A 14424-nucleotide genomic window follows, 5' to 3' on the forward strand; every position below is an offset into this window, starting at 1 on the left:
AAGCTCATTTCCCTAGAAGGAGGTCATTTAGCAGTGTGAGAAAGAAACTTATTTCTCAAATTTCTCTGTAATTTCTAGTATGACTTTTAAAAAAAAAAAAAAAAACCTTTAGATTTGGGTTTTTTAAATAATAAATGCACTAAAAATAAAATTTTAAAATGTGGGCAATAAGATGTTTCCAAAGGGGATAACACTAAACATCATATATTTAATATTTTGCCTCTCATCACTGTTCCTTCTCTGCCCCTCTTTGTTTCTGAAAAAGCAAGAAGTCAAGAGAGTTGTCAGAAAAACAAGAGGGTGTGGTTGAAATTAGCCATATAATTGGACACCATGTAGGGCTGGCTTGCCTAACATATACTCGGAATTACCTTGTGTTCCACCAAGTCTCCAAGGCCCCAGAAAAGGGACCTATGAAGGAAATTCAGAAAAGAACAACAAAATTTTTAACAAGCTGTGAGGCTGACTTATGAGGCACAATATGGGACCTAAGTATCATGTGGGTGGGCTTAACAATTCACTTAATGCAGTGAATGACTGTGAGCTTACAGAGAATGTGATCACTGAGGAAAGGGGAGAGATGGAGTTGTGCGTGGGTGACAACAGTCCCAGCTTTTTATAGGTTTCATTTTTAATATGGGATTCTGTGCTTTATATTTCTCTTGCCTGCTACAGAAACCAGTGTCAATGTATTTTTACATCTTTTATTATAATGAAAAAGATAAAACAACAATGTAAGCCTCTATAAAATGTAGGAAGTTCTCTATATGTATTCTCTAAATGTATGAGCACTGACTGATGAGTCATAAAAATAAAAATCCATTGACAGAGAAGGAGAAATGAGTCTCTGGTGCCACATCTGGGATAAGGGAAAGGGAGGAGAGAAAGAAATGAAAGAGGAAAAGTGAAATAAACACAGTACTTGCACCTTCTCACCCAGTGGAGCTGCCATCTTGGTGGGCAGCCAAGATGTATGAGAAGTCTATTACAGTTTCTCCTAACTTCCCCAGGGGCTTCCCTGGTGGCTCACATGGCAAAGAACCTGTCTGCAATGCAGGAGACCCAGGTTCCATCCCTGGGTCAGGCAGATCCCCTGGAGAAGGAAATGGCAACCTACTGTGGTATTCTTGCCTGGAGAATTCTATGGACAGAGGAGCCTGGGCTAAAGTCCGTGGTGTCACAAAGATTCAGACACGACTGAGCAACTCACACTTTCACTTTAACTTCCCCAGACAACTCAGCTGACACATGGTTTATTTCAAACGAGGGATCACCAGCCTGTGTGCCATCCTTTAGACTCTGAGTGCCCAGAAAGACTAAGAAAAGGTGCATGTCAGGGGCAGATGGATGACGATTGGTAAGACCAACACAGCCCCTACTGCTGCCAAGAAACAAATGGCCTCCAGTTCTTTCTTACCTCCTCATATGCAAAACAGTGACAAATGACAAAACTTTAAGTGAGGCTGAACTGAACTGAGCAGTGTCTCAAAATGTCCTAAACCAACTAATCACATACCTGTCCCTGAAGTAGATGCTGGGGATGTTATGGAGAATATGACCTGCCCCCTGTCCTCAAAGGCTCCCAGGCAAGAGAGGGAGACAGATGCAGAAACAGACACATCATTATTATTCGATAAGAGATGTAAGAGAAAAACAAGAGATGCCGGGCCTTCAGAGAGGATGAAATGTCTCCCAGCAAGGAGGAGTCCAGAGACCTTATCCTGAAGGTGGCCACGCAGGACCTGACATGTTGTCATCAGATGGATCCACTTTCAATTGCCAGTTGTTTTCATGCAGAGGTCCTTAACCAGGAGCATCTATAGGAGATTACAGAGTGGATATTCCTTCTCTGGTGATAGGGTCGTAATGGAAGCAATTAGGGAGAACTTGAGGATGACATTTTTCTAAAATGTTAGAAGCTGGTCTGAGGTGGGACAGACTGAAAATCTGACACAAAGAGAAGCAAAATTTAGATAGAAGGATGGAGTCCTCATACCTCTGAGGCCCTGATCTTAGTTGTCTCTGAGGTTTAGCAGTACTGTTTCCGTGTCGTTTTTATGTGAAATACCACAGCCTCTGCCTAATAAACTTGTCTTTCTCAAACTAGCTCGTTTGGTTTTTATCACTTGTAGCAATCAAGAGACTTGAACTGGAGCACACACCAGCAATGACTTGACGTCTTCCTTGTCTTACATTTCTCTTCTCAACCTCCCCCTTCCCAAGAAGAGTCAGTCCAATCTTAGTGCTGCCAATTTCTCCTCCTTCTGTCAATACACACATTGAAAATTGAGCCAGTGTTCCTGCCTCCTGGTCAGTTGTACTCCTACTTGTTCCATATCAAGGTTTCCCAAAGCCAGTTCCCATTTTCAAGTATTAATGCATTGAAATGCTGTTTACCAAGAGCCTTCCCCAGAAAATCCAACTTGAGTGGGTTGAGGGTGGGGTCCAAGAAACTACATTTTTCATATACAATGGAATATAACTCAGCCATAAAAATAATGAAATCATGCCACGTGTAGCAACATGGACGGACATAGAGATTATTGTTTTAGGCGAAGCAAGCCAGACAGCAAAAGACAGATGTCATATGATATTGTTTAAATGTGGACTCTAAAAGAAAAAAATGACACAAATGAACTTATATCCAAAGCAGAGACTCACAGAAAACAAACTTATGGTTACCAAAGGGGGAAGGGGGTGCGGGGTGGGTGGATAAATTAGGAGGCTAGGATTAACATATATACACTACTACATATAAAACAGATAAACAGAGAACTACTGTATAACACAAGCAACTATACTTAATATCTTGTGATAACCTATAAAGGAAAATAATATGAAAGATAGTATATATATAAACACACATATATAAATATAATGTATATATGTTTGTATATGTAAATGTATCAGTTCAGTTCAGTTCAGTCGCTCAGTCGTGTCCGACTCTCCGCGACCCCATGAATCACAGCACGCCAGGCCTCCCTGTCCATCACCAACTCCCGGAGTACACTCAAACTCATGTCCACAGAGTCGGTGATGCCATCCAGCCATCTCATTCTCTGTCGTCCCCTTCTCCTCCTGCCCCCAACCTTTCCCAGCATCAGAGTCTTTTCCAGTGAGTCAACTCGTCGCATGAGGTGGCCAAAGTATTGCAGTTTCAGCTTTAGCATCAGTCCCTCCAATGAACATCCAGGATTGATCTCCTTTAGAATGGACTGGTTGGATCTCCTTGCAGTACAAGGACTCTCAAGAGTCTTCTCCAACACCACAGTTCAAAAGCATCGATTCTTCGGCGATCAGCCTTCTTCACAGTCCAACTCTCACATCCATACATGACCACGGGAAAAACCATTGCCTTGACTAGACGGACCTTGGTTGGCAAAGTAATGTCTCTGCTTTTTAATATACTATCAAGGTTGGTCATAACTTTCCTTCCAAGGAGTAAGCGTCTTTTAATTTCATGGCTGCAATCAGCATCCGCAGTGATTTTGGAGCCCAAAAACATAAAGTCTGACACTGTTTCCACTGTCTTTCCATCTATTTCCCATGAAGTGATGGGACCAGATGCCATGATCTTTGTTTTCTGAATGTTGAGCTTCAAGCCACCCTTTTCACTCTCCTCTTTCACTTTCATCAAGAGGCTTTTGAGTTCCTCTTCACTTTCTGCCATAAGGGTAGTGTCATCTGCATATCTGAGGTTACTGATATTTCTCCCAGCAATCTTGATTCCAGCTTGTGCTTCTTCCAGCCCAGCGTTCCTCATGATGTACTCTGCATATAAGTTAAATAAGCAAGGTGACAATATACAACCTTGACGTAAATGTATAAATACATATAAATATATACATACATATGGCTGAATCACTTTGTTGTACACTTGAAGCTATCACAACATTGTAAACTGACTATACTTCAATTTTTTAAAAAATCATTATAAACAAAAATATACATCTTTCAAAATACACCCTGGTTAATTCTGATGTACAACCAGGTGTAAGCATCGCTATGCCGGATGACTCATGAAGCCCATCAACTTGAAGAGTGTACTGAGTGTCCCTGACGTGGCACAAATTAACGGTGCAGCCTCTCACCAAGCTTTCCTAATCAGTCTGCATTTCCTCAAAGAAAGTGGAATTCAGGGAGGCTCAGAAGTAGGTAAGAGCAGCCTTAACTTGTTCAGAGAACTACTCTGAAGGGGCTGGGGATGATTTCATCCTGGAAGCTAGGTGTGGCAGAGGCAGACCTGGCCCCTTACACAAGCTGCCTTTGATTTCCTTCAAGTTGGAGATGGATGATGTAGAGGAAATTTGGTTCCTTTCAAAGCCTAAAGTTCCATCACAAGCCAGTATAATTTTCCTGAAAAGTGGCTTTCCAACAGGGCTACCCCAAAGGAGGTGGACACAGTGATCCCAGAGGCAGCAGCAAAGCTGAAATACAGGACAGATTTTTTGAAAACCATCCAGCACTGTCACCTTTGGAACAAACTGTTCTTTCTCATGAGAGATGACAAGAATTTCCCAGCAGTCATTTTTTGAATTTTTTGAAAGTACGTGCCAGGTGGAAGAAGGATTTGATGTGCTGGAATGCCAGCTCAGGAAAGGAAGTACCTTTCCCAGTCCTTCCTTAATTTGCTGAGGTTTTGACAGGGCCTGAGCTGAAGCCATCTTAAACACCCTCACAGGCTTATGTTCTGACAGGTGCCCTTTCACGGGAGGCATGATACCACAGGTGTTTCAAAGTTTTTCTCTACAAGAAAGGACATTTTTTATGTACCTCAGGCTCTCATATTTTCATTCTGTTTTACTTGTATTTCTACCAAACCTGCAGAATTGGGAATTTAAGAATCAGCAGGGCTTGAAATGATTAGAGTCAAAAGAACTCTGCTTGGGACTTCCATAGTGGTCCAGTGGCTAACTCTCTGGGGCCGGGGCTTTGAACCCTGGTCCCACATGCCACAATGAAAGATACGGCAAGCTGCACCTAAGACTTGTTACAGCCAAATAAATAAAAATTAAAAACAACAACAAAAAAAACTTTGCCTTTTGGCCAATAGCATCCCCCATCCTAACTTTAAGACTTCTATTTTCTGCACCGCCCCCCAACTACTTTGTCCCTTCTGTTTCCCCTTTCCTCCCTCCGCCCCCCAACCCCCAGCTCTCCACACTCAGAGCGAGAGTGCCCTAAACAGTGACAAACTTGCATGTGCTTCCTTTATGACTAAACTCCTGGGCCTCTCGCCAACCCCCCACAGATGGTCGCAAACATCAGACACCCCTTTAGGGGAGCCCCACGTTTGCAACCCGGCTGGGAACGGCCAGGCGGAGAAGCGTGATGGGGAGTGGCGGTGTCTTAGTCCTGGGGGAAGGGGCAGCCGCTTCCAGGAGGAAACGGGCGTTTCCTTCCCACGCGCTCGGCGAGCTCTGGGTCCTGGCCCCGGGCCTCCACCCAGCCCCGCCCGGAGCTCTGGGAAAAGCCAGTCGCCACACACAGGCACTCGCAGGCCCTGGGGCCGCGCCCAAAGGAGAGCGGCACCCACGGCCAATTGCTATGGCAACCCCGGGGTTCGTTCCATTCCCCACCCCGCCGGTGCCCCCGCCCCCTGCCTGAGCTGCAGCCAACCGGCTTGCGCGCGCCCCAGGAGCGCGCTATAAAATCTGCGCTGTGGCGCTGGCCCCGGGCGAGCCCGACCTGGATCGTGGCGAGCGGAGCCAATCTGCGACCTGGAAGAGGCCTATGAGAGCGACAGGGGAAAGCCTGAACATGCAGGGTGCGCAGAGCCCGAGTCTCGGTCTGCCCAAGCAGTGCCTCTGCCTGGCTTTCCTGCTCCTCCATCTCCTGGGACAGGTGAGTGGCGCACTCACCAGGTGCCTCTGGTCACTTTCTGAGCAAAGCCCCTGCTCGATCCCTGGCTCACTCGGCTTTCCAGCGTCCCTGATGAGAAGTTTCTCCTGGTCTTTCCCGCGCCCAGGTCGCTGCGGCTGAGCGTTGCCCCTCTTCGTGCCCGGCCACGTGCCCCCCAAAGCCGCCGACCTGCGCCCCCGGGGTGAGAGCGGTGCTGGACGACTGCTCCTGCTGCCTGGTGTGCGCTCGGCAGCGCGGCGAGAGCTGCTCGGTGCTGCTGCCCTGCGAGGAGAGCCGCGGCCTCTTCTGCGACCGCAGAGCGGACCCCAGCGCCCAGACTGGCATCTGCATGGGTAAACCTGCCCCCAACCCGCCACCTGACCTCCTGTCTCTCGATAGCGGAGCTGTCGCCTCTTTCCTCTCCTCTTCTCTTTGTTCCTAGAGGGTGCTGCGCAAATACTAATAGTGATGCCCTAGTTGATGTTTATGGAGCGCCTGTGCCAGGGATGGTCTGGGGTCGCATGGGGTTTGGAGGAGAGCCAGAAGCTCGAAGGAAACCTGCTCTCCCGCGGAGGTGAGAAGCGGTGGTCACTTGCCTCCCTAGAGAAGAATCCAAATAGACTGGGAGCAGAGCAGAGTTAAGGGCCAGTGAAGTCATTTCCTATCCGTTTCCAGGGGACGCTTGGGGGGTGATGGAAACTTGGGCTTACTCATAGTCTCAGAGTTCCCTCAACTGTAGCCATTCAGGTTTGTTTTCACACCTGTAATTGTCCCATTTGAGCCAAAGCAGCCCTACTCTCCTGGGACCTATGGAACCCCTGTCTGAGTTGTGAGTAAAATCAAGATGGTGAAACTCAATCAGTCTGGGATCAGTTTCCCACCTGGTGTACCATTTAGTTGGAGGCTGTCCCCACCTCCCTGGATGAGGGGGCTTGGGATAGTCTTTTAGCTTCTTCTAAACTAGCGATGATTTATTGTGCTGAAATGCCAAAGAATCCCCGAAGCCCTTCCCAGTTTGCCCAGTTAACCTGTTTGGAGACTGAAGAGTTCTGTTTTTCTTTTTAATTGTGAGCTCCTGGAATAGGAGAATCTAAGGAGGTTCTTGCAAAACGACCTTTTCATTGGGAGCAAAAGCTGTGAGACCTTTGGGAGAGTCACTCATGGTTTGGCCCCTCTTCCTTCATCTGTAACATGCGTGGCAGGACTGGGTGGTCTTGAGTGTTTCTTCTTCCTCTGGGAAGCTCCATGAGGACATCTCTCTACTGGTGACAGACCAGCAACCAGATGCCTTCAACTAGAGAAAGAATGAATTGGGGTTTGGAACATGTGCTGTGCATCTTCTATAGCTTCTCCAGTGCATCCTTTTCTTTTTTTTTTTTCTCTCCCCAAGACTCTTCATCACCCCATTAATAATCACTGCAGCCCACCAAGCTCCTCTGTCCATGGGATTTCCCAGGCAAGAATACTGGGGTGGGGCAGCCATTTCCTTCTTCAGGGGACCTTCCTGACCCAGGGATCGAACTCAGATCTCCTGCATTGCAGGCAGGTGTTTTACTGTCTAAGCCACCAGGGAAGCCCCTTCCCTCTCTTCTCTTCTTCCCCATGATTCTAGCGGTAGAAGGAGACAACTGTGTGTTTGATGGAGTCATCTACCAGAGTGGGGAGACCTTCCAGCCAAGTTGCAAATACCAGTGCGCCTGCCAAGATGGACAGGTTGGCTGTGTGCCCCGCTGTGAAGAGGACCTGCTACTGCCCCAGCCCGACTGCCCAGCTCCCAGAAAAGTTAAAGTGCCGGGGGAGTGCTGTGAAAAGTGGATCTGTGACTCCAATGAGACGGGGACATTAGGGGACCTCCAGACGCTTCCAGGTAAGAAATTCAGCATACCTGAATTTAACAGTGCCAGCACAGGAAGAAATGCAGGCAAAAAGTACGTGTGCTCTTTGGGATTTGCAGTGAGAAACCAGCTTCAGTTTCTGCCCATTCATTCGTGGAGTCCAGCTGGCCCACGGAGATTAGACACATCACGTGTGGGAATCCCAGCCAAGCTATTGAAGTATGTACACAGCCTCTCCTGAAGAAGAGTCATGTTCAGTGGTTCTTTTGAGTCATAGGAGTGATTTTTGTAGTCTTGTTACATGGCTACTATTTATATTTTAGTCTGTCTCACTTGACCCTTATTGACATTGCAAAGGTACGTTTTGGCAACTTTATGCAAAACACACAATTGATATAGCTTCTATATTTATGGCAAGAGTCAATTTATGTGAGTCACTCAGTCATGTCCAACTCTTTGCAGCCCCATGGACTGTAGCTCTCCAGGCTCCTCTGTCCATGGAATTCTCCACTCAAGACTATGGGAGCGGTTAGCCATTCCCTTCCCCAGGGCATCTTCCCGACCCAGGGATTGAACCCAGGTTTCCCACATTGCAGGTAGATTTTTTTTACCGTATGAGCCAATGGGGAAGTCCATCAGTTCAAGGGGAATGCCTTTTAGGTCATTTTGCAAAGGGCCTGGTGATAGCTCTTTCTTTTCTGGATTCTGTCAACTACCTATGCACTCTTAAGACCATCTCCCTTAAGGAATGCCAGCCCTGGACAAATGTCACAGAGAAATGCCACCTTTCTAGATGCTGCAGGAGGGATCAAGTGACACTTTAAGATCTTTGTTTGCTTTTCCTTTTGTTTTGGCTCATAAAGGAAATGACTGTTTTTTTGGGTTTTTTTTTTGAAGAGCAAAAATTCAAGATCCAGTAGAGAATATTTTAGAAGCCATTAGTCAGCCAGATTATTTACACTGGCAGGACACAGAACTTTACAGTCTTTCTGAAGTCAGGAATTATCAGCCATGCCTCACAGATAGGAAAATTGCCATGTGAGGGAGGAGATGTACCCAGCATATTAAGGCCAACACATTAAGTATTGAGACTGAACTGTCTGAAAGTGACTGTATCCCACAACCCAGACAACTAGTTGCACTAAGGCAGAGTTTTGCTTTCATCACTATTTTGAGTTAGTTGGTTCTACTTTCTCATCCAATTACAATTTTTAACTGATCATCTTTCTAGACAAAAATCACGTGTTGAAATCATGTGATTTCAGTACAGTTTTTGGAATGGTTGTTGATGCTATACGGTGCTATATTCTTAAAACTACTAAGCTTCTCAAACACAGGTTCTCCTAAGCTTCTCATGAACAAATTGGACAGTCATTCCACAAAGATTTCTTGAAGGTCAACTGTGTGCTAGGCATTGTGCTGCCTGTTGGGGCTTATAAATACATAAATACAGAGTTCCAGGTCTGTCCCCTGAAAGCACCTGAGTTGAGCAGGTACCTGATTGGATGAGATGCTTTTTCTAATAATGGTTGAAAGGACCACTCTGCCATCCCCATGTTTCACTCAATAGTGCTGTCTTTATTCCAAAATCCCATAGCCTACAGGACAGAAGCCACTCTAGGAGTTGCAGTCTCGGACTCAAGTATCAACTGCATTGAACAGACCACAGAGTGGAGTGCATGTTCCAAGAGCTGTGGCATGGGTTTTTCCACCCGCGTCACCAACAGGAATCCTCACTGTGAAATGGTGAAGCAGACCCGGCTCTGCATGGTGCGGCCCTGTGACCAAGAGCACAGGCAGCCGGCAGACAAGGTACAAGCCTGGGGGAAGCCTTCCGTGACAGAGGAGGTGGCCTTGCTCATTGGGCCCTGGGCCTTAGCAAGTCTCTGCGATGTTAGTTGACTCTTCAGTCACCTCCAGTAGAGGATAGAGGAGTTTACCTTTTTTTTTTTCTTTAATGTATTGAAATATCCTAAGCAACTCACAGCAGGTAAAGAGGGAGAGGTCAGGAATGTCCCTGGTGGTCCAGTGGTTAAGACTCCACGCTTCCATTACAGGGGTCACGGATTCAATCCTGGGTCGGGGAACTAAGATCTACATACCACATAGTGCCACCAAAGAAAAGAAAAAAAGAGGGAGAGGTTGGATAACTCTAGTACTGTCCCCAATTGAGAAAAGTCTGGCAAATCTCCTTTCATCCTGGAAAAACACAGTTACTCAATGATCAAGCATGCTTGATTTTAGAGAGGTCATTTCTGAGCCCAGTTGTCTTCCCGCTTTAGGTTTAGTCTGAAAGGAGCAACAGAGTAGGGACCACATCTGCCTTCCAAATCCCTCCATCCTCTGCATCCTACCTGGAATGTACTGTGTGCTTGATAAACAACTGTGGATGAATAAATGAATGGGTGTCTGGGAATATTTTCAGTCTTTCAAAAAGCCTAGTGCCACCAGCACATATGCCAGGAAGAGGTGATATGTGCCAAATAAAATAGCACATTGCTTTCCTTTTTTGCTGGAATGATATCAACTCAGTGTGTTAATGCTGAGCAGAAGGCATGCAGATCAGAAGCTCTGATTGGTTCCTGATGACATCACAGTCCTTGTTAGCAGAACCCAAGATCAGATAAATGCAATACTCAAATCAAACTAGTTGATGGACCCTTGTACAAAACTAAAGCCAAAATAAAACAGTCCCTAGCAATGAAAGATTTACATATCTCTCCACTGAGGCAATATCATCTCATGCTTAAGAGCACAACTCTGGAGCCAGACAGCTGACTTTAAATCCTGGCTTCTCATATGAGCTAGCTATGGGACTTGGGTGATTTTCTTAACCTTTAAGCTTCAGTTCCTTCCCTTACATAACAGAGACACTAACAGTAGCTACAGTTTCTTACTCAGAGTTGTCATGAAGATTAAACTCCATGAATTTGAAAAGTGCTGGGCATAGATTGCTGACCCGGCGCTCAGATGCTCAGTTAAGTCCGATTCTTTGCAACCCATGGACTGTAGCCCACTGGGTTGCCATTTCCCTCCTCTAGGGAATCTTCCCTACCCAGGAATCGAACCCTGGGGCTCTTACATCTCATGCATTGCAGGCAGATTCTTTACCACTAGCGCCACCTGGGAAGCATAGATTACTGTATTAATACACATATCATTACTTGATATTAACTGTTATTTCTGTTATTGGTAAAATAAGAGTCTCTAGTTGTTGCATTGTTATATGGCTACTGAGCTCTCTGACTTTTTAAAGTCCATTCTAACTTTATGCTTCTTCTACCAGTTTAGAAAGAACACCTAGAAACACCTTCCTCGCTGTTTCCGTCCCTTCATCTCTCTCTCTCTCTCTCTCTCACACACACACACACACACACACAAATGTTTCAGACCTTGTGCCTTTTGGTTTATATTGGCGAAAACATACACTAAGTATTAAATATCAACAAAGAAAAAGCAAGAGCCTTTAAGTACTGTCAAGAACATAGTACTTTATTACATAAGGCTTTTCCATGCCATGACTTTAACATTTTGCTTTTTCCACTGTTTCTTTTCCCTGAATTTATAATTTTTCTTATAAAAAATATAATCTTGCATCCAGTTTAATATTAGGAGATATTATATTTAAGATATTTATTTATAGTATATGTATATATTTCATTCAAAGTCCAAAAATGTGCTCAGAATCTAGGGAAATGCTAGCCCATTAATCATTACTTTCTTGTCACTGAAATATTCTTAAATATGAAACAGTACTTCTGTAAGTGTGGTCCCCAGACCAGAAGCATCATCTAAGAACTTTTTAGAATTATAAATTATGGAATCCACATCAGATCTACTGAATCAAAGCCCTGGGTTTAAGGCCCAAAAGTGTGTGTTATAGCAATGTGTATTTAGTACATTTTCATGTACTCTTAAAGCTTTAGAGCTACTGATTTTAGAGAATTCCAAGTCTCATCACTCTACGATCTATGGACTGTGCCTAAAAACATGAAAAGCAGTGGAGAATTGTGACAAATTAGGTGAAGAAATCTAGGTGGGAAATTAACATATAATCAGTGTCTTACTGCATTATCAGTATTGGGGTTCTTCATCAGTAATTACTAATGGCATGTTGAATAAATTCCCCACTTACCATGCCTTCATGTAAAATAACCTTAAATCCCACTGTATTAGACTTTCCTGAGATCACAGTGTAATATCACATTGTGTCAGACAAATTCAGTTACTAGTTGTCTTCTGATCACTTCAGCCTTCTGCAACTCCATTTACTCATCTATAAAACTTGGACAATTGCTCTTAACATGAATAATTGCTCCTTGTATGAGTGAATGTTGCTAATAAGGTTAAGTGAGTTAGTGTCTGAAAAAATTTGAAACATTAATAGGCTTGCAGTGATGCCATATTTATTCCATTTCTCTTGATAGCACCTAAAGAATGTATTAGACTGAAACTAATGCCAGTTTTCTTATGATAGATTGAAAAAGCAACTTTCTTCATCGTGCATATGCTTTCACCCTCATGCTTATGTCGCTTGGTCAAAAGATGGTTATAGACAATTAGGCGTGGTTTCCACATTCTAGGTAGGAAGGCAGACGAATACAGGAAGCAGTTAAGAACTGTCCCTGTCTGACGGGCAAAGAATTTCCCAGAATCTCTTGGTTTATGTATCATGGCCCAGAACTTTGTCACAAGGTTCCAAATATTCTGGGGGAAGCAAATACTTGTAGTGGACCACACTGCTAGAACAAAATTAACATTCTCTTAGCAAGGAAGAAAGAACAACAGATATTGGATAGGCAACTGGCAAGTTATTCCATATGCCTAGATGGGTCCCTCAGAGGAATGATGGCCATTTCATGCATCACTCCTTTTCTTCTTTCTTAGAAAGGAAAAAAGTGTCTCCGTAGCATCAAGTCACTCAAAGCTATCCACCTGCAGTTCGAGAACTGCACGAGCCTGCACACCTACAAGCCCAGGTTCTGTGGGATCTGTAGTGATGGCCGATGCTGCACTCCCCACAACACCAAAACCATCCAGGTGGAGTTCCAGTGCTCCCCAGGGCAGATCCTCAAGAAGCCAGTGATGGTCATCGGGACCTGCACCTGTCACAACAACTGTCCTCACAGCAACTCGTCTTTCCTCTAAGACTTAAAGCCAGACAGCAGCAGAGGGAGGATGTAACGTGTCCCTTGAGAAGCCCACCTACAGAGGCAAACTGCAGCCACCCACCATCAGATGAATATAAGAAAAATTACGAAGAATTATTAGCCTCCTCTGAGTCTCATGTATTTTCTGTGGTCACATGAGGTCAGTTATATGTGTCTTTTTTTCATGAAGGATATGATTAACTGTAAACCTGGAATCAAGGTAAGCTCAGGAGAGTACTTAGGGATGACTTTCTTTTACATGTTTACTACACATATTTACTACACGTTTACTACGTGTGAAAACTTCTATAAATTTCAGAAATCAGATACAGATCTTACTGTGTAAACAGTATCACATTGCGCTTATTTTGTTATACACTTGTGAAATTTCAAGAAAAGGTCACTGTAATGAATGACACGGTTAAGTCCACGGTCATACCGAGAGTATTGTCATATAAATATTTCACCATAGATTGAGGATTGACCTAAGGGTTCTCTGTGGAGCACTCTTTTTCAGTAACTTAACTCTGAACTTCAAATTCTGAGATCTGATGAAACATATAGTTCTCCAACTTGAAATCTGTTTTCTGTGTACATGGAAAACAAGCTATATCTACAATAATGGAAGCTTATTAATTATGTGCACTGGTGTCGTGAACTGGCTCCATTTCAGACAAGTTGACTCCTTTCCACAAGAAAGAAGCTAAACAGAAAATTACCCCTTATATAGAGATGACCAGCCTCTATCAGCCCTCAGACATTGTATGTGTCTGGAGGTTCCTGGGGATCACTAGTTTTTTAATTCAGAAGAAGCAGAACACATCAGCAGGGATCCTCTTACTTTACCAATGAATAAACTGAGGCCCAAAGCACCTGATTACAACTTTTGATAACTTTCAAATATGCTGGTATTGGAATTTTGAAAAAGAAAAACAAAATCGACATGACTGCAGTGGCGAGATACCACAAACTCCACGGGAGTTCAGAATTATTGTACAGATGCCCCAAACTTATCCTTGGGTCTTAGTTAGGCAAACTCATGAACAAGATATATGCATCTACATACGTTTATCTAACTTGTCAGGCTATAAGATAGACTGCAAACTTAAATGTATACATTCTTCTATTGTCACCCTATGTGTTCAGCTTTTCTCCTTTAAAGTATTTATATAAATATAAATTATACATTTTTAAAAATATTCTTTTTTACTTTCGCTACTTGTTGGACATTACTAAATAAACATCTTATCAAAGTATGACTCTGCTATTAGTTTTGTGCTTCTAAGTTGTTTATTGAGAGCATAAATTAAATTAAAATTTACCAATTAAATCAGATAACAAGTGACAGCATCTATTGAAAGCAAAGTGAATACTTTTAGATGAACTTAAAATTTCTGATCAGAAGGAAAACAAAAGACCGTTGTTAATTTGGTGATCTGTATTGCCAAGGCCTCAGATATTCTCCACCCTTTTTATTCAATCCAATATCTAGAACCCTGATATTTTGTTCTGGACAGCCTTCGAGATACCTCCATATATTAAAAATTGAACTTGTGGTTGGACCAAACAAAACTCACCTTACTGTCTTCCTTATCTAG

The 14424-nt window shown here is 43.9% G+C and overlaps 1 protein-coding gene across 1 annotated transcript; it reads left to right on the forward strand.

Moving 5' to 3' along the window:
- The first annotated feature begins 5651 nt into the window (after positions 1-5651).
- On the forward strand, positions 5652-14092 carry CCN3 (cellular communication network factor 3). The gene is made up of 5 exons (XM_055432471.2): positions 5652-5844; positions 5969-6194; positions 7454-7708; positions 9274-9488; positions 12564-14092. The coding sequence occupies exons 1-5, from the start codon at positions 5734-5736 to the stop codon at positions 12822-12824; spliced, it is 1068 nt and encodes a 355-aa protein (XP_055288446.2). The 5' UTR covers positions 5652-5733; the 3' UTR covers positions 12825-14092.
- Positions 14093-14424: the final 332 nt, after the last annotated feature.

This window comes from Moschus berezovskii, chromosome 16 (assembly GCF_049115385.1).
Source record: "Moschus berezovskii isolate FMDL1 chromosome 16, NW_MosBer_1.0, whole genome shotgun sequence".
NCBI classification, from domain to species: Eukaryota; Metazoa; Chordata; class Mammalia; order Artiodactyla; family Moschidae; genus Moschus; species Moschus berezovskii.